The sequence below is a fragment of the Cinclus cinclus genome, chromosome 8, assembly GCF_963662255.1.
Source record: "Cinclus cinclus chromosome 8, bCinCin1.1, whole genome shotgun sequence".
NCBI lineage: Eukaryota > Metazoa > Chordata > Aves > Passeriformes > Cinclidae > Cinclus > Cinclus cinclus.
In genome coordinates this window covers 7,214,367-7,235,883 of record NC_085053.1, presented here as the reverse complement: position 1 = coordinate 7,235,883, position 21,517 = coordinate 7,214,367, and the positions used below count along the sequence as shown (strand labels likewise).

General features: G+C 53.7%; 1 protein-coding gene across 1 annotated transcript; it reads left to right on the top strand.

Annotated features, from left to right (window-relative positions):
* The first annotated feature begins 1,338 nt into the window (after positions 1 to 1,338).
* On the top strand, positions 1,339 to 17,356 carry LAMC2 (laminin subunit gamma 2). Its single transcript, XM_062497854.1, has 23 exons — positions 1,339 to 1,426; positions 6,273 to 6,461; positions 6,657 to 6,786; positions 7,652 to 7,750; positions 8,217 to 8,353; positions 8,796 to 8,918; positions 9,029 to 9,218; positions 9,573 to 9,685; positions 9,964 to 10,182; positions 10,966 to 11,145; positions 11,607 to 11,840; positions 12,050 to 12,186; positions 12,503 to 12,656; positions 12,785 to 12,990; positions 13,258 to 13,337; positions 13,776 to 13,901; positions 14,644 to 14,788; positions 14,993 to 15,142; positions 15,603 to 15,717; positions 15,805 to 16,004; positions 16,551 to 16,709; positions 16,798 to 16,897; positions 17,106 to 17,356. Exons 1-23 carry the CDS (start codon positions 1,339 to 1,341, stop codon positions 17,354 to 17,356), a joined length of 3,525 nt encoding a protein of 1,174 aa, XP_062353838.1.
* Positions 17,357 to 21,517: the final 4,161 nt, after the last annotated feature.

Sequence of the window (21,517 nt, the reverse complement as noted above, 5' to 3'; positions counted from 1 at the left end):
GAGCCACAGAGGAAAGCCCTGTGAGTCAGCTCCAGGTGTCTGGAGCGTCTGGAGGCTCTTGGGCAGTGAAAGAGGCTCAGACAAGGAGCTCAGTGTTAATCACCCTGGTCTGTCAGGCCTGAAGTGAGCACCATGTCAAGCCTTGGATTGAGTTTGAATCTCTAATACAGAGGGGGACCTAAAAGGCAACTTACGTCTCTGGGAATGAACTTGTTAGGTGTTTTCATTCTATTTAAAGGTGCTCCTGGACCATTCGCAGTCACCTGTGACATGAGGAGTCTCATGGCATTTGGCAGGGGAGCTGCTGTGATGCAGCATGAGGGCCCATCCCTCACTGTACTCCTCTGATAGGCTGCTTTCACAGGGCAGGTGGATATGCTGGAGTCCTGCTTGTCCTGACATGTGCAGGATGTGGAGAACCCCTGCCTCCAGATTTCTCTATTCCACTGCAGCAGTGGTCAAGTCCTGCAAAGCAAAAGCAAGGAGTGAGGTGGAACTGGCCTTCGAGCCTTGTGTGGTTTGTCAGCTACCCTTGGGAGCAAAGTGCTAATGGACCTGGGGCTGTGGAGCCTGGCATCTTCCCAGCTCTGTCAGCAGCCTCAGACAAGTGTCCTTCCCCTCTGTCTCCACTCCTCATCCTTCTTCTAGCACAAAAGTGATGTAGCAGGTGAGGCCAAGGACCCATCTAAGCTCATTTTCCATCTCAGGAGCAAAAGCAGACAAATATGTGTGAAGATTTCAACGTCCACCTCATTTCTAGGCCTGGGGATTTCCCGTACTTGATGATTATCTAGTAAATCCCAATCAGTGCTTTCTGGGCACTTATTCAAGCTGACCTCGGGTCTCTTTGCATCCCCAGTCCTGCTAGTCACCTGAAATGAGCAGGTTGGTTGGCTTGCGAGCACGCATCCCCTATCCACCCTCCCCAGGCTTCCTGTGAGCTCATCCTGTTGCATTTTGTTCCCTGCAAGCCTGCGGCGTGCCCGGACAGCCCGGCTCTCCCAGCCAGCCCCGCTGTGGAGGCAGCGGCGCCCGGGGAGATGGAGCCGGGCGAGCGGGACGGGCAGCAGGGGCTCCTCAGGAGCTGCAGCTGTTGTTTTATTTCCCCGAGAGGGTACAGGCAGGAGGTCCTTGGGGTGCCGTGCCCCGTCAGAGCCGCTGTCTCGATGGGGCAGGCGCCCGTGTGCGCTCCCTGGGCTGGGCTCCGGCTGTGAGTCAGCCCACGGCACACGCGCTCTTCCTGCTGGGAGTGACTCAGGTGGAGCAGCCGATAAAACACGCACCAAAAAAAGGCACCGGGCAGCCAGGTGCGGAGCCCCTTCGGAGCGGGCACAAGAAATGGCCGAGCGCTGGTTCCTGCGCCTCGCCTGCCTGGCCGCGTCCCTCCTGCCCGCAGCCCGGGGGGCACGCAGCGGGCACGGACAAGGTGAGGTCGGGCAGGGCTGCTCCTGCTCTGCCCCTGGGCTGCTCCTGGGCTGCTCCTGCTCTGCTCCTGGGCTGCTCCTGCTCTGCCCCTGGGCTGCCCCTGGGCTGCTCCTGGGCTGCTCCTGCTCTGCTCCTGGGCTGCTCCTGCTCTGCCCCTGGGCTGCTCCTGCTCTGCCCCTGGGCTGCTCCTGGGCTGCCCCTGCTCTGCTCCTGGGCTGCCCCTGCTCTGCCCCTGGGCTGCTCCTGCTCTGCCCCTGGGCTGCCCCTGCTCTGCCCCTGGGCTGCCCCTGCTCTGCCCCTGGGCTGCCCCTGCTCTGCCCCTGGGCTGCTCCTGCTCTGCCCCTGGGCTGCTCCTGCTCTGCCCCTGGGCTGCTCCTGCTCTGCCCCTGGGCTGCTCCTGCTCTGCCCCTGCTCTGCCCCTGGGCTGCTCCTGCTCTGCCCCTGGGCTGCTCCTGGGCTGCTCCTGCTCTGGCCCTGGGCTGCCCCTGGGCTGCTCCTGGGCTGCCCCTGGGCTGCTCCTGCTCTGCCCCTGGGCTGCCCCTGGGCTGCCCCTGGGCTGCTCCTGCTCTGGCCCTGGGCTGCCCCTGGGCTGCCCCTGGGCTGCCCCTGCTCTGCCCCTGGGCTGCTCCTGCTCTGCCCCTGGGCTGCTCCTGCTCTGCCCCTGGGCTGCTCCTGCTCTGCCCCTGGGCTGCTCCTGCTCTGGCCCTGGGCTGCTCCTGCTCTGGCCCTGGGCTGCTCCTGCTCTGCTCCTGGGCTGCTCCTGCTCTGCTCCTGGGCTGCTCCTGCTCTGCTCCTGGGCTGCTCCTGCTCTGCTCCTGGGCTGCTCCTGCTCTGCCCCTGGGCTGCTCCTGGGCTGCTCCTGCTCTGGCCCTGGGCTGCTCCTGCTCTGCTCCTGGGCTGCTCCTGGACTGCTCCAGGGCTCCTCCTGCTCTGCTCCTGCTCTGCCCCTGGACTGCTCCTGCTCTGCTCCCGCCGGGACAGCGGCTCGCAGCTCTCCCGTGCTGGACGGAGGCTGCCGGTCACTGGAAGCTGCCTTGAGTGCGCGGCATCCTGCTAGGGCACTCTTCCCCTCCTGCCTTCGGGATAGGTACTGCATCTGTAGGTGTTTCTTGGTCTTCCTCCGAGGTTAAATATCCCAGGAGCGGTTGGTCTTCTTTTTGTCACTGGCATCCCCTTTCAATAACTTATTTATACACAGTTACCTTATTGCTGTAGGTGTAGAGCTTTGCTCCCAGGGTGGGATGCAGGTGTAAGCACAAGCATTGCTCAGGCAGTGGCTGATCTGTCCATCACTACTGGAACCAAAGCCTTCCCTGAGCCTTCTTCTGAAGAAGAGCTGGAATCATCCAGGATCCAGTTTGCTGTAATAACATGGCAACATTTGGGTTTTGTGTGAGTCTGTGTGGCTCACAAGGTGCCACAGCCCTGCCACATCTTATGGGAGACAGGAGTCTCCTGTCCACAGCTTTAAAAATCCAGCAGATCCTCTTGCACATGCAAATCTCATGTAATGGGGAGTGTCATGGAGGGAGATTTAAACATGTTCAGCCCAGTGGTAATTCAGTTATGTGAATTTCAGTTTTATCATTGGCCTATAGTCTGGAGATGGGTATGTTTGGCCAAAATCAGGTTTGTGCATGTATTTTGTATATACTGAGTGATTTTGTAAATACTGAGTGATTAAATTTTATTCTCTTTTTTTTTTTTTCTTCAGTACTGATGTTCTGAAATAACAGAACAAGCTGGGCTTGAAGTTGAATTTTATCAGTTTTAAGTTTGGTGGAATGGGAAATAAGTGCTAAGTGTTTTTTGGTTTGGAGTTTTTTTTTCAAAAGAAAGACACTATCTGCTTTGCTTTACATGCTGCTTGGGTTAATTATTACATCAACCTTAATTATGTGCAAGTTTTAAAATACTGATGTAGATTCTTCCTCTTCTCCTTCCTGGCAGTGTGTGGGAAACTGCTGCTTTCCCAGGGACTCTCAAACCTGTTTCTGTATGTGTGTAAAGCCCATGGTCGATAACAGCTGTGTTTTTATGCTGCAGCAGAGTGGGTTTGGTGGTGTAACTTAGTCTGCTGATGTAGCCCTGGAAGGCCCAGGCAGGTCTTCCTGCAATGAGAAACTGTGAAGCTGGGCAATGGGGACACCCAGCCGTGGAGCAGCAGATGGGACAGCCTTGTGGGTCACTGTCCTGAGAGCACAGAGCAGGGAATGGCTTGTGGAGCCACGGAGCCTTCATTGCATGTAAAGCTCTGTTGTTCTGATGGAAAGAGTGGTCATTGCAGGTTGGGTCATGTGTAGAGGGCTGTCGGATCCTCACAGACCCAGGGCCACCCTCATTGTCTGGTTTTGTGAATTTAAGGAGACAGTTTAAGAAGCCTGAAGCTGCCTGTCTTCTTCTCCAAGCCTTTGTGATGTGAGAATTCATCACAACACAGCCAACAAGCATTTTTAATGCTTTATTCTGTGGGTGGGAGCTGGGGGAATGACATCCTGCTGGATGTGTGCCATGGATCTCCTGCATCCTGATGTAGTGCTGAAGAAACCCAGCTGGCAAAACTTCTCCTCAATGGAGCCTGCTCTTTCCATGGATGATCTCAGAGCAGTGCCTTAGGGCACCTGGCTGCAGAAATGATCCTGTCCTTATTTGGTCCTCATCCTCCAGCAGCTCCTTCCTGCTCCATCTCATTATCAATTCCAGTGCCTTGCTCTTGGTAAGGATTAGCCTGCCTGAGCTTTTGGGTTTCTGGGACATGACCAGGAGCAGACACCCCACTGCAGTGGTGGCACTAACCCGCCACAGAATCTTAAAAGGCTTTGAATCAGTGAGACAGGAATTTGTTCCAGGGCTGGAGAACTGGTTCCTAACATGCTGCAGCAGTAGAGCAGCACTCAAAGGTTTTCATTCCCTGGGGTAATGGTGCTCATGCCTGTAATTTAGCAACCCAGTAAATCCTCTGGATTGCGTAGACATAGGGTGAAGCATGGGTAGATTTCAACTAAAAAATCCTTATGGGTCCCTTCCAACTTGAGTTCTAGCTGGAGTGTAGAGGGATGGGGAGTGGGATCAACCTGAGTGAGATCTTTCTACTATGAAGATGAGCACAAATACTTTAAAAAGTGTCACAATGCTGCTCTCCATCGGTCCTTTGTGTTGGGCACGGAACCTTTGGTCACTGGAGATGCTATCTGAGGCTGGAGTTGCTTTCCCAGAGCCTAGAAGCAGGAATTCTATGCCCACAGGTCCTCTCCTAGCAGGCTAGGGTGGCAGAACATCTCCTGAGCTCGATCTTGGTCTCCTGGCAGCCAGAGTGCGAGGGAAGAGCTGTGCTTGCCAAAGTTGGAAAAATCTCTCTCCCTGTTTGCTGGTACATGAGGTCATTCCTGCTCTTGGCAGAGGCTCCACTGAGTGCCTCCCTCTGGAATGCGGGTGCCGATGGGCGTGTGGGAGGGCGGCGCCCAGGTGTGAGCACTGAGAGCAGGAGGCTTTGCCTAGCCCCAGGAATCACAGATGCAGAGGACAGGGACGTTCTACCCTGGGGCTGAGCGTGCCAGAAGAGAGCTGGGGAGGAGGAGGCTCAGTGTGTATGAGTACAAGGCACTGTCTGCATCCATGCAGCAGGGTTCTGCCCATTTTTGGACTCCCTACAGCTCCTGTGCTCTCAGAGGTGACCTGGGCAGGGCTTGGGTGGCTGGGGATGGCCTTTCCTGTCCTAAGGAGCCCAACAGTGAGCAGAGCTCATCAGAGAGGCTGAGGCTCCTATGGCAGCATCTGGGTGGTTTGGAGCAGTTCCTCAGCAGGCTCTGTGTCCCTGACAACCTGGCTTTTTTTCCCTTGGGATGTTTCTTTCTCCTGCGTGTCTTTGCCAACCATTCTCTCAGCTGTTCCTGCTCTCCTCAGTGATCCTGAGGAGCATGTCTGGAGTAAAGGTCCTCACGATTAAATGCTCCAGTACTGGCCACTAAGGGGTTGCCAACTAGGGGAGAGGTGGCTTCAAGAGAGCAGCTGGACAAGGCAGTAGAGAGTTGGAGTGGGCACATCTGGTGAGATGCCTGAGTCTCATGTCCAGAGGGATCATCTGTCTTGGCTATAGAAGAATGCAGAATCTCATGCCTGTTCTTTCTGCCATCCCTCATGCACCAGTGTGGGCAGCTGCAGCATTTGTTCACAGTGAGGGAGGGTGGGGTGAGGTGACCTGTGCAATCCTACTCAAACCTTTTTTGTTAATCTCCCTCTTGACTGGCACACTTCCACCAAACTCCTTGGATCACAGACTACTCCTCATCACCCTGCACTGCAGACCTGGGTGGGGGGACCTGGTGGAAGTTGGTTGAGCTTTTCTTACTCAACTCACTCCTGGCTGGGTGAAACAAAGGACAACCTCAGGAAACTTTCCCTTCTCCTCAAAGTCTCCAGTAAGGTTACCCATGCTTTTCTCAGGACAAAGAAAGTCTTTTCTCAAGACTGGGGTTTTTTTTAAACCATCTCTGCTTATTCGATGTCCTGGTTGTGTTGTAAGACCTGTGAAAGAACGGAGAACAGCCCTGGCAATGCTATTGTGTTGATTGTGGCTGCTTGACTTGGGTTTGTCCATCCTCAGCAGTGAAATGGAGCATTCCTCCCCAAACACTGGGGATGCAGAGCATGGTGTGGGCACCAGTGGCAGTGGGGCAGCTGATGGACACAGACATGGGGACGGAAGCAGCTCGCTGTTGGCAGAGCAGGAGGGGGAGGTTTGCGCCACCTGCACCCCGCTCCTTGCCCCTCAGGGTGGGATTGCTGCTGGTGCCTTCATCTCTAGGCATCATCTGAGACATCTCTCTGCTCTGCTCTCCTCTCCCCAGTCTGTGACTGCAACGGGATGTCCAGGCAGTGCATCTTTGACTGGCAGCTCCTGATGGAGACGGGAAACGGGTACCGCTGCCTCGGCTGCCAGGGCAACACGGAGGGTCCGCACTGCGAGCGCTGCAAGGACGGCTTCTTCCGACGGCGGGGGGAGCAGTGCTGCCTGCCCTGCCTCTGCCACGCCTGGGGTACGTGCACAGCTGCTGCCTGGGCTAAGGGGGCTTAAGGCACCTGCTGAGCGCCTGGGCAGGTCAGGCTCTGAGCCCCTACTCACCAGACCACAGGTTTTGAAACCGACCTGCCCTCTGAAATAACCACAAACTCGCAGAATGATTTGGGTTGGAAGGCGCCCATGCCAACCTCTCCCTCCCGTCTCTCTGCAGGTTCCCTCAGCCCGCAGTGCGACAGCGATGGTCGGTGCAGCTGCAAACCCGGAGTGATGGGGGACAAGTGTGACCAGTGCCATCTGGGCTTCGAGTCCCTGTCCGAGGCAGGGTGCAGGAGGAGTGAGCAGTGAGTGCTGGCCACCACTGGTGGCATGAGGCCAACGGGGGGGGCCAGCTCCAAAGCTCTACTGGGGCCTAAGCTGGCTGCAAACACCTGCAAAGGCAGGGTTGGTTTCGTGGCAGCTCATGGACAACCTTAAGCCAACCATGCTAGGACAGGGTGGGCTTGAGGGAGGCTGGACCTCCATGCCAACCTGCAGGGCTTGGTGTCCTGCAACACCATCAAAATCTGAACTTAGCCACTCTCTGAGGTGATGGTTTCATTATCCAGATAACACCCAACAAGCGACAGCCATGTAAAACAAAACCTGTCCATTGTGGGGTGCCTCATGTTAGTGCCACTTACAAGGAGGTGTGCATGCAAAAATCAATCCCTTCCTTTTTATGAAGCCCTGTTTAAACACCTTTAGAAATATTTCTGATCTGACTTCCTCGGCTGTGTCCTCTCCTTCCTCACCTCACCCCACCATTGCTCCTTTGGGGCTGCTTAGAAAGAGATGGCTGCCTGCAGTCCAGCTGCTGGGCCTGGCCTCCTGCCCAAGCCTCCCTGGGGTGCTGCTGCTTGGTGGAGCTCAGCCAAGGTCTATTAAACTCAGCCAGGGTTTATTAAGCTCAGTGGAGCTTCACTTTTTTCTTGTAGGCAGGTCTGATGCTCTGCAGTGCCCTGGAGCAGTAGCAATGGGCACTGGCTCAACCTGGCACCCACAGTGCTGCAGATTCCAGAAAGCCATGACTGTGCAGCTTATTTCCCCACTTCTAGCATGGGCATGGTAGCTGGGAGGGTTCTCTGCTCTCTTGTGTAGTAGCAGGAAGCACTGAGCTCCTAGGCCAAGCTGGAAATCCAGTTAGAGGTTCCCACTGCACCTTTGCAGGAGCCTGCAGTGTGAGTGTGACCCAGCAGGCAGCGTGGGGGACTGTCGCTCTGGCCACTGCGTCTGCAAGGAGAGCACCACTGGAGAGCGGTGCCAGAGGTGAGTGTCAGGAGGATGTGCTGGACTCTGCTTGGCACAACCTCCTTCTCTCTGCAGTTGCTTCCCTGGCAGTTCACCAAGTCTTAGAATGGTTTGGGTTGGAAAGGATGTTAGAGCTCATCTCATTCCACCCCCTGCCATGGGCAGGGGCACCTCCCACTACCCTGGGTTGCTCCAAGCCCCATCTAGCCTGGCCTTGGACACTTCCAGGGATATGGGGTAGCTACAGCTTCTCTGGGCAACCTGTGCCAGACCCTCACCATCCTCACAGGACAGTTTCTTCCCAGTATCCAGTCTAGCCCTGCCCTCTGTCAGGTTGGAGCCATTTCACACACCCATCTCACCATCCCAGCCTGGTGATGACCTTGAACCCTGCTGATGGCTGTATTGCACAGAGGGAAGGTTACTGTGGGCCAGTAAGAGGAGAAAACTACTTGAACATTGTCACCTTATTGAATTTTCCCAGGTGCAAGCGACACTTCTATAACCTGGATGCCAGAAACCCTGCAGGATGCTCTCCCTGCTTCTGCTACGGGCACTCTGTCACGTGTACCAGTGCGGACAACCACAGTGTCCACAACATCACCTCTACCTTCCAGCAAGGTGAAGCCCAAGCAGGACATCCCCATGGCTCCTGGGCGTGTTTGCCATCCCTTCTCTTCAATGGGCTGGAGGAACCACCGTGGTTCACGGCCCTTCTGGAAGTCAGCCTTGGGCTCCGCTGACTCCTTGGGTGCTCATCCAGTCTGCCTGTGGCTGCAGCAACCTTGCTTTGATGGGATGGCTCTGTCATAGGCAGAAATAGGGTCCAAGGCTTGAGGGGAGAATAGGATTACTTCATTATGTCTTTCATGCCACTTGGAAGGAGGCCTCTGTGCCCAGCCACGCTGATTTACAGATGTGTGAGTGCAGGAATAACTGTGCTGCCCCCTTAGAGGTCGGGGTAGGAAGCTGGAGAGTTTTGGTAAGACACAGCTCAAGAAAGTTGCTGGAATCCTAGGAACACTTCCCTGTCTTTGCTGACGGCTCCTTGTTTGTGCTCCAGGTACTGAGGGCTGGCGAGGTGTCCATGAAAGCGGCTCCCCAGCCCAGCTCCAGTGGTCCCCACACCACCGGGATGCCTTCATAGCAGCAAGGAGATCGGAGCCAATATACTTCGTGGCACCTGGTAGGTGTGGGATCAGTGGTGGGCAGAGTGACCCTTTGCTTGGTCTGATCCCCTGAACTGAGCCTTTAGGAAGAAAGAAACATTTTAAGCCTTTGATTTTCCCCCTGCAGTCAAATTCCTTGGGAACCAGCAGCTGAGCTATGGTCAGGTGCTCTCCTTTGATTACCGTCTAGACCGAGGGGGACGCCAGCCATCTCTGCATGATGTGGTCCTGGAAGGACATGGCCTGAGAGTCAGTGCCCCCTTCTTGCCCCAGGGAAAGGTCCTGCCCTGCGGCATCAGCCAGACATACACATTCAGGTAAAGTGGGAAGCTGGAGTGTTTGGGGCAGGGGGAACAAGAATGGTTGCAGCTTCAAGGAGTCCTGGGTTCAGTTGTGGTCCCTTGGAGGTGGCAAATGACTCCCTGGTTTGGGCTGGATGCATCTCAGGTGCTTCTGTCCTGGATAAGTAGCTTACTTTGTTAGAGGGGCAGCAGAATATGTGGCTTGAGGTTGGGTTGGGTTCTCAGATCTGGATCAGTTGCATTTATGAAGGTCATTGCCCAAAGCCTTGAGCTCCCAGGAGGGAGATGGGAGTGGGCTGTTACGGTTTTTTGGAGGAGGCATCTCTGTTTTTTTGAAACCAGTTCCACTTACCCCCTCTCTCATGGCAGGCTGGATGAGCACCCAAGCAGCAAGTGGAGCCCAAGGCTGAATCACTTTGAATTTCGCAGGCTGCTGGGAAACCTGACAGCCCTCTGGATCCGAGCCACCTTTGGGGAATACAGTAAGTGCAGAGAGAACTTGCCAGGTTGGCTTCTCCCAGCTGTTAGAAACAAGTCTCTGGATGGATACACCCTTGCTAAAATATATTAAAAGATAAAAATAAGTGCTCCAATGAGGCAAAATTAAACAGGAAAGCGATTTTGAGCAGGATAGCAAGTGATTTGGCTGCTCCATTTGGCTGCTTCCACGAGCAATGCGATAGAATGTGTGACCTGTGCAGGTGCTGGCTGTGGGGGTCGTGCAGGTGGAGCTTCTGTGACTGGCTGTACTTCCCTGCAGGCACCGGCTACATCGACAACGTCACCCTGGTGTCAGCACTGCCTGTCCCCGGTGTCCCCGCGCCCTGGGTGGAGCGCTGCCAGTGCCCGGCGGCGTACCGGGGCCAGTTCTGTGAGAGCTGTGCCCCTGGCTACCGCAGAGACACCCCCGGCCAGGGGCCCTTCAGCACCTGCGTGCCCTGCAATTGCCAGGGGGGAGGAATTTGTGATCCTGACACCGGTAAGAGAAGCCACCACCACGCTGTGCTTGTAGGCTGTATGGGAATGCAGGGAAGTGCCTGTATCCCGAGAGCAGAGCTGTGTGGAGTCGAGAGCATTGACTTCACAGGAATTTCTTCATGGAAGGGGTCATTAGATATTGTAAGGGGCTGCCCAGGGAGGTGGTGGAGTCGTCATTCCTGGAGGTGGCCAGGGAAGGACTGGATGTATCACTCAGTGCTCTGGGCTGGTTGAAAAGGTGGGGATCTGCCACAGGTTGGACTCAGTGATCTTGGAGGGGTTTCCCAACCCTAATGATTCTGTGATTCTGAGATTCTGTCTGTGATCATGATTCTGTGACTTGGGTCTGAAATATGAGGACCATCCAAGGTAAAACTCCCCAAAGCCTAGAAGGACTGCAGTCAGATGCATTTGGAACAAAGTGGATGCATGTTGGAGAGAGAAAAAAAGCATCTCCTCCCATATAGCAATATTTCTTCATTTCTGACTTCTTATTTGAAAGATAAGCATGGCAAGGGTTGGACAGACCTTGAGCAACCTGGTTTAGTTGAAGAAATCCTTGTCTGTTTCAGGGGAGTTGGACTCTATGACCTTTAGCAGTCCCTTCCAACGCTAACCATTTCATGATTTTATGTGGTGCATGATGTGGGCATGGTGGGGATCTGAAGAGATCTCATGGAAGTTGCTGGACTATGGGTGCTTGTGTTGCTGTGGCTGGAGTGGTGGAGGATGTCCCACCGGGAATGTGAGTAAAGTGCTCTAAGCCCTTTCCTTGCTCCTCCAGGTGAATGCTACTCAGGAGATGAGAACGTGGGCAGTGGTGCCAGCTGTCCCTTTGGCTCCTACCGAGACCCCCAGCAGCCGTACAGCTGCAGGACCTGCCCCTGTGGGCTTGGCCAGGGCTGCTCCGTGGGGCCGGGTGGCAAGGACGTCATCTGTGGCCACTGCCCTCCTGGAGCTGCTGGTAATGCCCTTCTTGCTTCTGCTCTGCCTTCTTCTACAGGTGTGCTCAGAGCTGGGCAGATCCACACTGTCCTCTCAGTCCAGCTGTCCTGCAACACTGCCTCTCCTGCCTGGGGTGGGGTGTTTGAGCCCCAGGCGTTGGCTAAACACACTTTGTCCTGCTCCAGGAAAAGTTCTTATCTAAATGTAACACAGATGGAGAAAGGATGATTAGGAGAGGGACAAAAAATAAGGAAAAAAACAAATAGGAAATTACTTGTAGAAAGTCAGTTGTGGCATCCAGCTTTCGAGAGCATGTGTGGGGCATCGTGTGTTGGCTGTGGTGGTGATGGAAGCAGAGCAGCTGTTGTGCCAACCCTGATGGGCCTGAACACCCCCATTTCTGTGGGACACAAGTGGTGACTCAGCCTCTGCCTCCCAGGCAAAAGCATTAACTTCTGCTCATCTCTCATTTCCCAAAAGGTGCAAATTGTGAGTACTGTGCTGATGGCTATTTTGGAGATCCAGCAGCTTCCCGGCCTTGCCAGCTGTGCCAGTGCAATGGCAACGTGGAGCCCAACGCTGTGGGCAACTGTGACCGCCGGACTGGCGAGTGCCTCAAGTGCATCTACAACACTGCTGGCTTCTACTGCGACCGCTGCAAGGATGGCTTCTTTGGGAACCCCCTGGCCCCTGATCCCTCTGACAAGTGCCGAGGTGAGACCCAGGCACTGCCTGAGTTGGGGATGAGTAAGAAAACACATGACTGATTATGGAGTGGTTTGATGGGAAGGAGGATGATGGAAAGTGGGAATGGTGACCAGGTACCAAAGCACAGGGCTAAGTGTGGGAGGAAAGCAGGGAGAGATGTGCTGTGGCTTGAGGTGGGGCCAGGCCCCCTGAACCTGTGTCACCCTGACCTGCAGCCTGTACCTGTGACTCAGTTGGTGCTGAGCCCCTGAAGTGCAGGAGTGATGGGAGCTGCATCTGCAAACCTGGCTTTGAGGGTCCCCGCTGTGAAGAGAGTGAGTGCCCAGCTTGCTATGGCCAGGTGAAAGAGCAGGTGAGCATCTGTGCCAGCCCCAGAGCCACTGAGCAGCAAGGAGTGCAGTGATTTGCTCACCCTCAGTGTCTCCTCCTGTCCTCCTCAAGTATCTACTCCTGGTGCAAGTGTAATGTGAATTCAAACCTTGACTTTGTACCTGATTCAACTGATCCTTTGTGCCCCATCCTAAAATGAGCCTTCATTTTGGTCTCTGTCCTCGGGCCTGACTGTGGCCCTGGTTCCCACCCTGGTCTTTCCCCCATGGGTTTAGTGTCCTGCTAAGTGTGTCCAGATATTTCCTTTAGTGTCCAGATGGCCTCGTCTGTGGTTGCAGGTGGAGCGGTACCTGCAGCAGCTGATGGAGCTGGAGCTGCTCCTGTCAGAGGTGCAAGCTGGTGGTGGGACCCAGAGTCAGGAGCTGGAGGGGAAGATGCTGGTGGCTGAGGAGACACTACGGACCATCCTCAGGGAAGCCCTGAGTCTTCAAGGTAACACCTGCCCACTGCTCTTGGATGGGGCCATCTGGGCTGTATCAGGGAGGGTTTTGCTGCCTGGGCTTTTTGCACAGCAACAAAAGGCCTTCTTCTCTTCAGCCTTTCCCTTTCCTTCTCACCAGCCTCCAACAGGTCTCTGGAAGCCCGTGTGGCCAGGATGAAGGGGCAAGGGTCCAGCTCCCAGAGTCGCTTGGATGAGATCAAGGCAACGGAGGAGAGACTTAGGTCTCTGGGGAGGCAGTATGAGAGGCAGGTGCAGGAGACCCGTCAGCTGCTGGAGAGAGCCAGGCTGGACCTGGATCGCAGCAGCGCCGCTCTCCTTCGGGTGGTAAGAGCATCCTGTGTGACACGCTCCTAGTTCAGCTCAGGGCTGGAAAAAAATCAACAGAGAAAGCAAGCTTTTAAAGAATTGCAGGTGTTTTGTGAATGTAGGTGTTCTGGTGGTCCTTTCTTTGGTGTCAGGACCTTGAGAAAAGCTGGCAGGGGTCTTTGGGGCCAGTAGAGGTTTAACATGCTGTGGTTGCCTCTTTCACTGCCAAACTGGATGGAGAGCAGGGAAGAGCACTCACACCTGTCTTCCTTCCTCCATCCTCAGACCATTCCTGTCTCAAGCTTTCCCGGGGGTTCGGATCAGTTCTTGCTGCTGGCCCAGGAGGCTCTGAGATTGGCCAACAGGTGAGTTGCTCCCACTGTTAGTCAAGAGAGAAGGGAGAAGGACTCGGATCCTGCTAGGTGCCCTGAAGGTTGTTTTTGTAGGGTTCTGGTTGACATCTGCCAGCCCTGGAGCAGGGGAAGATGAAGCTGCTGGGCTCTCTTTACTGTCCTATAGAGTTATCCTCAGCTGTCTTTGAGGATGTAATTTGATGTGATTTAGAAGCATCTTTGGGATCAGAGTTTTGCCCTTGGATGTCCAGTTGGAACAGAGAGCTTCTGCCCTCCTTAGTGCTCCTCTATCCTTGGGAGATGCAGGAGGAGCAAGCAAAATACAGGTCCCCTTTGCAGACATGCTGTTTCCCAAGGGGGTGCGATCCATCATCGGTGAATTCAACAGGAAGTTGGTGGAGAAAACCTGGGTGGAAACCCTTTTTGACAAGCCCTCTCTGTGCTCTGTAGCCACACGCAGGCGGCCAGTGCCATTGACCAAGCTGCAAAGGGGGCACAGGAGGATGCACAGCAGGCACTGGAGCTGCTGCGAGCGGCTGCAGGTGGAGAGGCTGCCTTGGGCTCCCTGCCTGGGAGGTGAGTGCAGCTGCCTTTGCCTGAGAGTCATGTGTGGATCTGAGAGGGAGAGGGGGATGGCCAAGAATCTGGGCCCCCTTCCTTGCCTCCCCATCTGATCTGCAGGAATGTTCAGCTGGAGGCAGGAAATTCGCTGGCGTGTTTGAGGGGGGGAGATGGAGGGTCGGCAGCTCTGTGGAGCATTTGCTTCCCTCCTCACAGCCCTCCAGGCTCCTGGGGTCCTGCCTGGAGCTGGATAGAGGGGTTTAACACCACATGTATGAACAGGCTTCTGGGGATGATTTCCACATGTGATTGAAAATCTGGGCTGGGTTTAGCCCAAGAGTGAATTGAAGCCCATGGTGGCTCCTTTGGTCAGACTTGGCCTCTCCCGAGCCCAACTTTGTACACCATGGGTGGGATGTGAACAGCAGCCTTGAAGGAAGTTAAGAAGTTGAACAGGGATGTGCAGGAGAGAACATACAGTGGTAGGGCAGGGATTAGCAGAGCCACCATGGAGCCTGTGAGGGTTCCACTTTGTGAAACCTCTGATTTTGGAGTGGGAGTAAGAAGCCAGCAGATGCCCTGCTCATTGGAGGGACTGGGATGCAAGGAATGTTTGCAATTGACGTTTTACGTGTGACAAATCTGCATGGGGCCTTGGAGAATGTGAATGGAGTCAATGTAGATGGCAGTATTATTGCTGGGGTGGGAGGCTGGCAGCTTGGCTGGTACCAGACTCTCCAACCCCACATCTGTACAGGTATGAGGAGCTCAAGTCACTGGCTGGAGGCCTGAAGGCTGATGCTGATGGAATGGCCTTCAAGGCAGACAAGGCTTATCAGGGCAGCCTAGTGCTCCTCAGCTCCCTGTCCCGCCTGACAGAGATGGATGTCGTGTCCTTTAAGGTGAGGGCTTTGTGCCTGTCAGGCGAGGGGATCCCCTTTTGCTCTTCCTGATGCCCTCCCTGCTTGTCCCACCACAAGCTCATCCCTCCCCAGGACTCCATCCCTGTTGGAGAGACACTAGATAGGTATCTTCCTACCCTTCCCCCCCCGGTTCCTGGTGGGCACTGGGGACATGCTGGGGACCCTGCTGTGTCTCTGTTTCAGGAGGAAGCCTCGAGGCTGAAGCAGGATGCGAGTGCCCTGCAGGGCCTGGTGGACACCTCCCTGGCCCAGTACCAGGGCCTGCAGAGCCACGTGGGGCACTGGGAGGAGGAAGCCAAGCAGCTGCTACAAGGGCAAGAGGGCGAGAGAGCGGTAAGAGGTCGGCTGGTGAAGGGTCATCCCCAGCAGGAGCTGCAGCCTTGGGAGGATGCTGTGGCCCTACTACTGTCCTTGACAAGCTGCCAAAGGCAGCTCTGCCTGCCTGGTGGAGGATTGCACCCTTCCTTGGGGCTGGTCTTCAGTGTGTACAGGGAGCTGCTGGTGCAGGGTCTCACCTGCACATCTTGTCCGTGTAAGGCAGGTTGAAGACCTTCTCCTGCAAAGATTAGAGCTAAGATAACTCAGGGCATAGCTGGAGTTGTTGAGGAGCACTGGCACAAGTTTCTGATGGCAGATCAGCCTGTGATAATCTTAATTAAGGGGCAGGAGCGAGCATTTGGGAACAGAGCGATGGGTCTATTCCAGCCCAGCTCCTCCCAAGCTGCTCTGGGACCGTGTGATGCTCCCATACTGTCTCCTTCACCTACCCTTTGTGTCCCTTGAAACATTGCAGAAGCTGATGCAGCTGCTGTCCCGAGCCACTCTTGCCAGGAGCACAGCCCTGCAAGCTGTGAGCGCTGGCAATGCCACCTTCTATGAGCTGGAACAGATCCTCAAGAGCCTTAAGGGTAGCGTTCTAGAAACCCTTTGTTTTCCTTTCCATATGGGATCTCACAATAGTAGTATGGCTTCATTTCCACTTATGTTTCTTCTAGAGTTCAACCTGCAAGCAGAGGACAAGAGGAGGGAAGCCAAAGATGCCATGAGCAGGCTACCCATTATCAGCAGCATGGTCACCACTGCCAGGGAGAAGACAGACAGAGCCAAAGGGATCGTGGATAGTGCTGCTTCTGAATCAAAGGCAGGCAGCAGCATGGTGGAGGTGGTGAAAGAAATCACCACAGGGATCCAAGAGGTAAGGACAGACTCTGGTGCTGTTACTGTCAGAAAAGGATTTGGAATGGGCAAAACATTGAAGAAGAGGAGATGGTTAGCAACCTCATGGTGGACCTGAGGGGTTGATTTTTGAGCTGAAATTTCTCTACAATGTGTCCTGTAGATACCAGTTTGGCTGTAGATGACCTCTGCAGGCACATTTCTTCCATGCAGATCTCTGTGACATCTCACTGTAGCTGCCTTTCAGTGACCAAGAGGATTTTTTCACTCCTGCAGCCACAGTCATTGGCAGGCTTGTGAGGTCCCAAAACTGGTGTTTGTGGGTTCACCTCCCAGATGTGTGTTGTAATTTCCCAGGGATTTGCTGATGTGTGAGGGAGGGATTGAGTCATGGACATAGAAACAGCTCTCTGGAGCAATTGGTGGGAGAACATGAGGACAGCCTGTGACACTTTTGGGTCCCTTGTAGAGGGGGCCAGTTTCTACCAGTTCCCTCTTCCAGTGAACCAAGAATAATTTTGGCTCTGCTCCTCTGAGACTGCCTTTTCCTGTACGCAACACCTAGGAGATTGCCCGGCTGAAGGGGGAAGCCAACAAGACGGCTGATGGTGTCCTTGCCCTGGAGAAGGCAGTGGCCACCCTGCAACAGGAGGCCAAGGAAGTGGATGACTCATTTCAGAGGAAACTCTTGGAGGTCGAGGCAGATGCTGCTGTGATAGAGAAGGTGGGCCCCCATCTCCCTTGCCTTGTCTCCTTCCCTGCTGACTTATGGGCTTGATTTTACCTTACAGCTGCTGCCTTTTCTCCTTCAGACAGCTCAGGAAGCTCAGAGGGTCCACGACAAGGCTGGCCAGGCAGGGGCAGCTGTGCAGAAGACTCTAACTGCCCTGGAAGAGCTGCTGCGTCTCATGAGTAGGTTTTGCCACGCCTCTGTGGGGTGTGGATGGAGACAAGTCCCCACTGGGGTCTAGGCAGGGCTTCTGGGAGTTTAGTGTAAGGCTAAATTATGTGATGCCTGTGAATAGGCTGGGAAACAGGGTGGAGATGAGGTATCTAGAAAGATCTAGTCCTCAGCCTCCATGCATGCTTTCCTATTCCTTGTTTTTCTTCTGTGCAAAAGACCAGCCTGGCGCTGTGGATGAGGATGGCCTGAGGCAGCTTGAGGCAAACTTCAACAAAGCCAAAAGCAGAAGCAAGCAGCTGAAGGTGGAGATGTTGGAGCTGGAGCAGACAGCTGCGCTGCAGAAGGCCCGGGTGCGTGTGCTGGAGAGCAGCATCGATGACATCCTGGCTGATATTAAGAACCTGGAGGATATTGAGAAGAGTTTTCCTCCAGGCTGCTACAACACAAAAGCCATTGAATTGCCATGAGCCAGCTGTGGAAAGACTGCAGCACCTGCCAGGCTGAAGGCAGGAGTGTCTCCCCAAATCTGGCTCTGTTTGGTTGTGTTAAACTCTTCCTAACCCTCAAGATCAGTGTGGCAGATGAAGTTCACAATCTCCCACTGGCCCTGGAAAGTCCCTAATTTTTCAAAGTGCTCCGTCCCTTGCTCATGGGAGGAAGGAGACTCCTGTTTTGTGAAGGTGCTACTGTCTGAAGAACATTCCTACATATATCTCTGAGGTGCAGGGTCAGGTGTCATCCTTGTGAGTTTGCACAGTTTGGACCCTGGAGCTCATAACCGAGAGGTTCTCCATCACCTGTGGATACCCTGTCCTGCTCTGGCACATGCAGAAGGACTTGGGTCTCTGTCCATACTTTTGACACTGCCACCACCAGCTCCTCCTCCTGTTCTCCATGGGGTTTTCCTCACCTTTGGCAGCTCAGGAGCAAGGAAGCAAGCAGCATGAGAGGCTGCAGGGGGAGATGAGTTCTGAGTTGTGGTACTGGTGATGCTTCATGTGGTGTCTTCTCCCAGGCCGGCAGTCCTCCCCTTGCTGGCATGCTGTGGCTCTTGTACCTGAGAACCCCATCCCATTATACTGCAGTCCCTGTAACCTGATTTCATTAGTTCAAAAATACTGAAGATGTCTTGAATGTGTTTCCACCTATGGTTTGGTGCTGCCTGTCTTCCCCCTCTCCCTCATGGTGCTGTATGTTTCTCAGAGGCCACCATCACCACTAATGTAGCTGTCTACAGAGGTTTCCTGCTGTTCATCTCAACAGACCTTGGATGAGCCAAAGACCACAGTGCTCCTTTCACCCTTCACTGCGGCTTTCATGTGGGTCCAGCTGCATTCTGACACTGCTCCCACCTTCCTTCAGATGCCATGCCGAGGAAAAAAGTTTCAGGGGAAGTAAGTGCCACCAGATGCTGGAAGCTGAAGCTCTGCTGAAGCCCCTGCCCTGCGTGGTGGTGAACGAGGAGGTCCCAGATAGAGAAGGACACTGGGGACTCACTCACCCCTCCTTACCTCTCGGGGCTCTGATAAAGTGGAATTTGATAAAGCAGCATCTGTGCTTTTGCTTCATGATATACTGAGTATTATGTCTGCTTTACATTTTTTATTTGAGATGTATTTTAGCCCCTGGAATGTGTCCCTTCTCCTGTTGTAGACGTAGGACAGCTATTAAGGACTTGTTTGTCCATTAGTTGGATTTTTTGAAAGGTAGGAGGTTGATAAATTATGAATACTCTTGGCTAGATATTGCCTAGCACTTTATTTTTTTAGGCTCCCTCATTTGGAGGGATTTGGCCATGGGTTATCCCAGCAGTGCAGGCATTTCCTCTCTTGTTCTGATACGGTCTTGGGGCTGTTTTAAAATCACACCAGTAACATCTTTGTTTTGTTTTGTTTATTACATAATTTAAACATTTTGCTGATAAAGTATTTTTTTTGTCAATGACTGTTTTTTCATATAGCAACAGAAAGAAAAGAAAAAAGAAAGGCTCCAAAACTTTTGACAAAGGTGAAATTGGTGGCATGGCGACTTCAACCCCTTTCCCTCCCCCCTTTTTTGTCTTTCCTGAAAGGACGTTTGAAGTTCATTTCACTTTCAGCAAATAGACTGTTAAAAAGTGGCGGTTCAAAAACCAAAAACCCACAAGCTTCTTCCTACACCTCCCCTGTACCCTGGAAACCCCATCCTCAGCTCCCCAGTGGTCGCATGGATCATCACAGATGATTATTTTCTTCCCATGCCCACCCAAAGACATTTTTCCAAACCAGACCCAGAGCTGAAGGCCCCATTACAAACCCCCATCCCTCCCCCATCCTGTGAGTTTTACTGAGTGGATACATGAAGGCAAGAGCAAAAGTAGGACAGAAAAAACTCATCATCCCCACTACAGCTAAGCTTCACCATCCCAATCATGTGGATCAGGAGGCCATGGCATTCTCATGTCCCCTTATGTGCACCAGATAGAAGGAGGGAGGGAGAGATCAGAAATGGCTCTCAGACATGACACTTTTTTTCTTTCTCCACTGTTTAATTTTCTCTGTCTTTCTGTGGGGAAAACCCACTGTCTTTGCTCCCACTTCAGAGGTGTCTCTCCCCCAGGAGGTTCAGTCCTTCTGTGTGTTTTGGAGGCTGGTTGCCACCACTTCTGTTTCTCTGGCTTGGAGCTAAGAAACACAGAGGACATCTGGCAAAGAGGGGAGGGAGGCTGCTGTCTGGGATAACTTGTGTGTTGGGGTGGAGAGGGAAGGGAGGCTGACAGACAGAACATGTGAGAACAGCAGGTGGGGAGTCCAGCAAGTGGCTGACATACACTGGGTGTCTCAGGATGAGGTGTCACCATTAAGGGAGCTCAGGTGGGGTGGTGCTGGTGACCAGCTCAGACTGGCTGAAGGTCTCCCTGGAGCAGAGTCCCCACACACTCACCACCTTCTCTGCTTTGGCGTCTCCATATTTCCTCATCCTATGGGATACATACTCAACCACCTGGAGATACCAGAGCTGGCACTGAGGGCTTCTGTTGCCAAATTTAGAACAGTTCCCAAAAAAATCTTTCCGTGCAGAGGGAAATCTCTGACAAGGAAAGACTTCTTCTGACCTTTGGGTGATTCACATCACTTCTGTCTTTCTGGGAAGGGCTGTGCCCTCCTGAGAAGTTGCCAGTTATTGCTCCTAAAATACTGTCTGCTGCAAGGCCCCTGTGTCTGTGGGCTTCCTTGTTTGTCCAAAGCAGCTTGCTGTTCCAGGGATGCCAGCAGCACCCACCAGGTCACCAAATTTAGCACGAAATCCCACCTTTGGAGCTTGCCTGAGAGCTACTTGTGACCCTTTATGGACTTTTAAGGGACAAAACAAAAGAAATTTCACATATTTCCTTGAAAGACCCTGGAGGACTCTTAGCCACAGGCACAAGGGCTCTACCCAAAGTGGTACAAGGTTACAGCCACCCAAGGGAGAGGAGAACATGAAGGCTAAACCTCCTCATGGCCACGACCTTCCCCAGGAACTGTTCAGGGTCCTTGTGCCCTAGGGATGATCAGCAGGACCTGCTGCTCCAGCAACCCTCCTCTCCACAAGACTTCAATAACTGCTCGACGTTACCTGTCCTGCTTTTACCATAAGCATCTCCACTAGGGTCCATCCGCAGTATCAGGGGGCATATCACTGGCAGGAGCAGGAGCCTGGCTGGTCCCAAGGAATGTGCAAAGTAGCCGTGGCTGGTTTGGGAGGGGGAGGTTATCATGCATTTAATGAACTCTTCAAGGAGAGGAGGAGAGTAGGAGTGGCAGGAGCAGATGGATGGAGCAGAAATGGAGAGCTGGAGGGTAGAGGATTGGGAGGGACACAGCCAGGTTTGGGGAAAATTCTCATCAGAGGGTTTGGCTCACCACCTGCTTCCTTCTACCCAAATTCTTGGTCCCATAAATGAGAGATCTCTTTTTAGGTGCTGTGGGATGCCCCCTCTGACACTGGGTAAGAGTAGAACATCACACCAACTTCACTTGCCTAGGGAGCGGCTTCAGTTCTTGCAGCTAAAGCAAAGTGAGACATGACATTCTCCCTGTAATGCTTTGGCAGCAGCACTTACCAAGGCCTCCGCTCCCCTTTAGAAATCCCCTCTCCATGACTTTTCAGGGGCAGGAGGAGGATTTTGTCAGCTGGGCTGTCTCGTGGCTGGCCTGAGGAGGTTCCCCTGCCATGGGGCATTGAGCTAGTTGTGTTACAACTGCCCACTGCCAAACAGGGTTTGGTTGGCTCACACTAAAGCTACTTAATAAAAAAAAAAAATCCACACAGGTTTCTTGAGCTCAAGTTGTGTAAAATGATGCAGAATAGGCAGCCCCTGCTCTAAGCATGCTGGGAAGATGGACTGAGGGGACCATTTCCCAGGGACATGCTGGGAGCACACAGAGCATGTCACTCCCTGACCAGCTCCTCCTCCCTCCCCATGCATGCAGGGCAGGGCAGTACCCCAGAAAAAGAGACCAAACCATTCCCTGGACATGGCTGCACAACAGAGTGTTGGTGCTGGGGGTGAGAGGCAGACATGGGCAGGAGGCCATGGGATGGGGAGAGAGATGGAGACATGGACTGAAAGAGAGAAAAGAATGATGCAGAGCTGTAGGTAGGCG

Excerpts from the sequence above, each read along its gene's own strand:
- LAMC2 (XM_062497854.1), top strand. The coding sequence starts at position 1,339 with ATGGCCGAGCGCTGGTTCCTGCGCCTCGCCTGCCTGGCCGCGTCCCTC. Across the intron at positions 9,219-9,572 it reads AGCCAGACATACACATTCAG|GCTGGATGAGCACCCAAGCA; the intron begins GTAAAGTGGGAA and ends CTCTCATGGCAG. Across the intron at positions 13,338-13,775 it reads GCTCTGAGATTGGCCAACAG|CCACACGCAGGCGGCCAGTG; the intron begins GTGAGTTGCTCC and ends TGTGCTCTGTAG.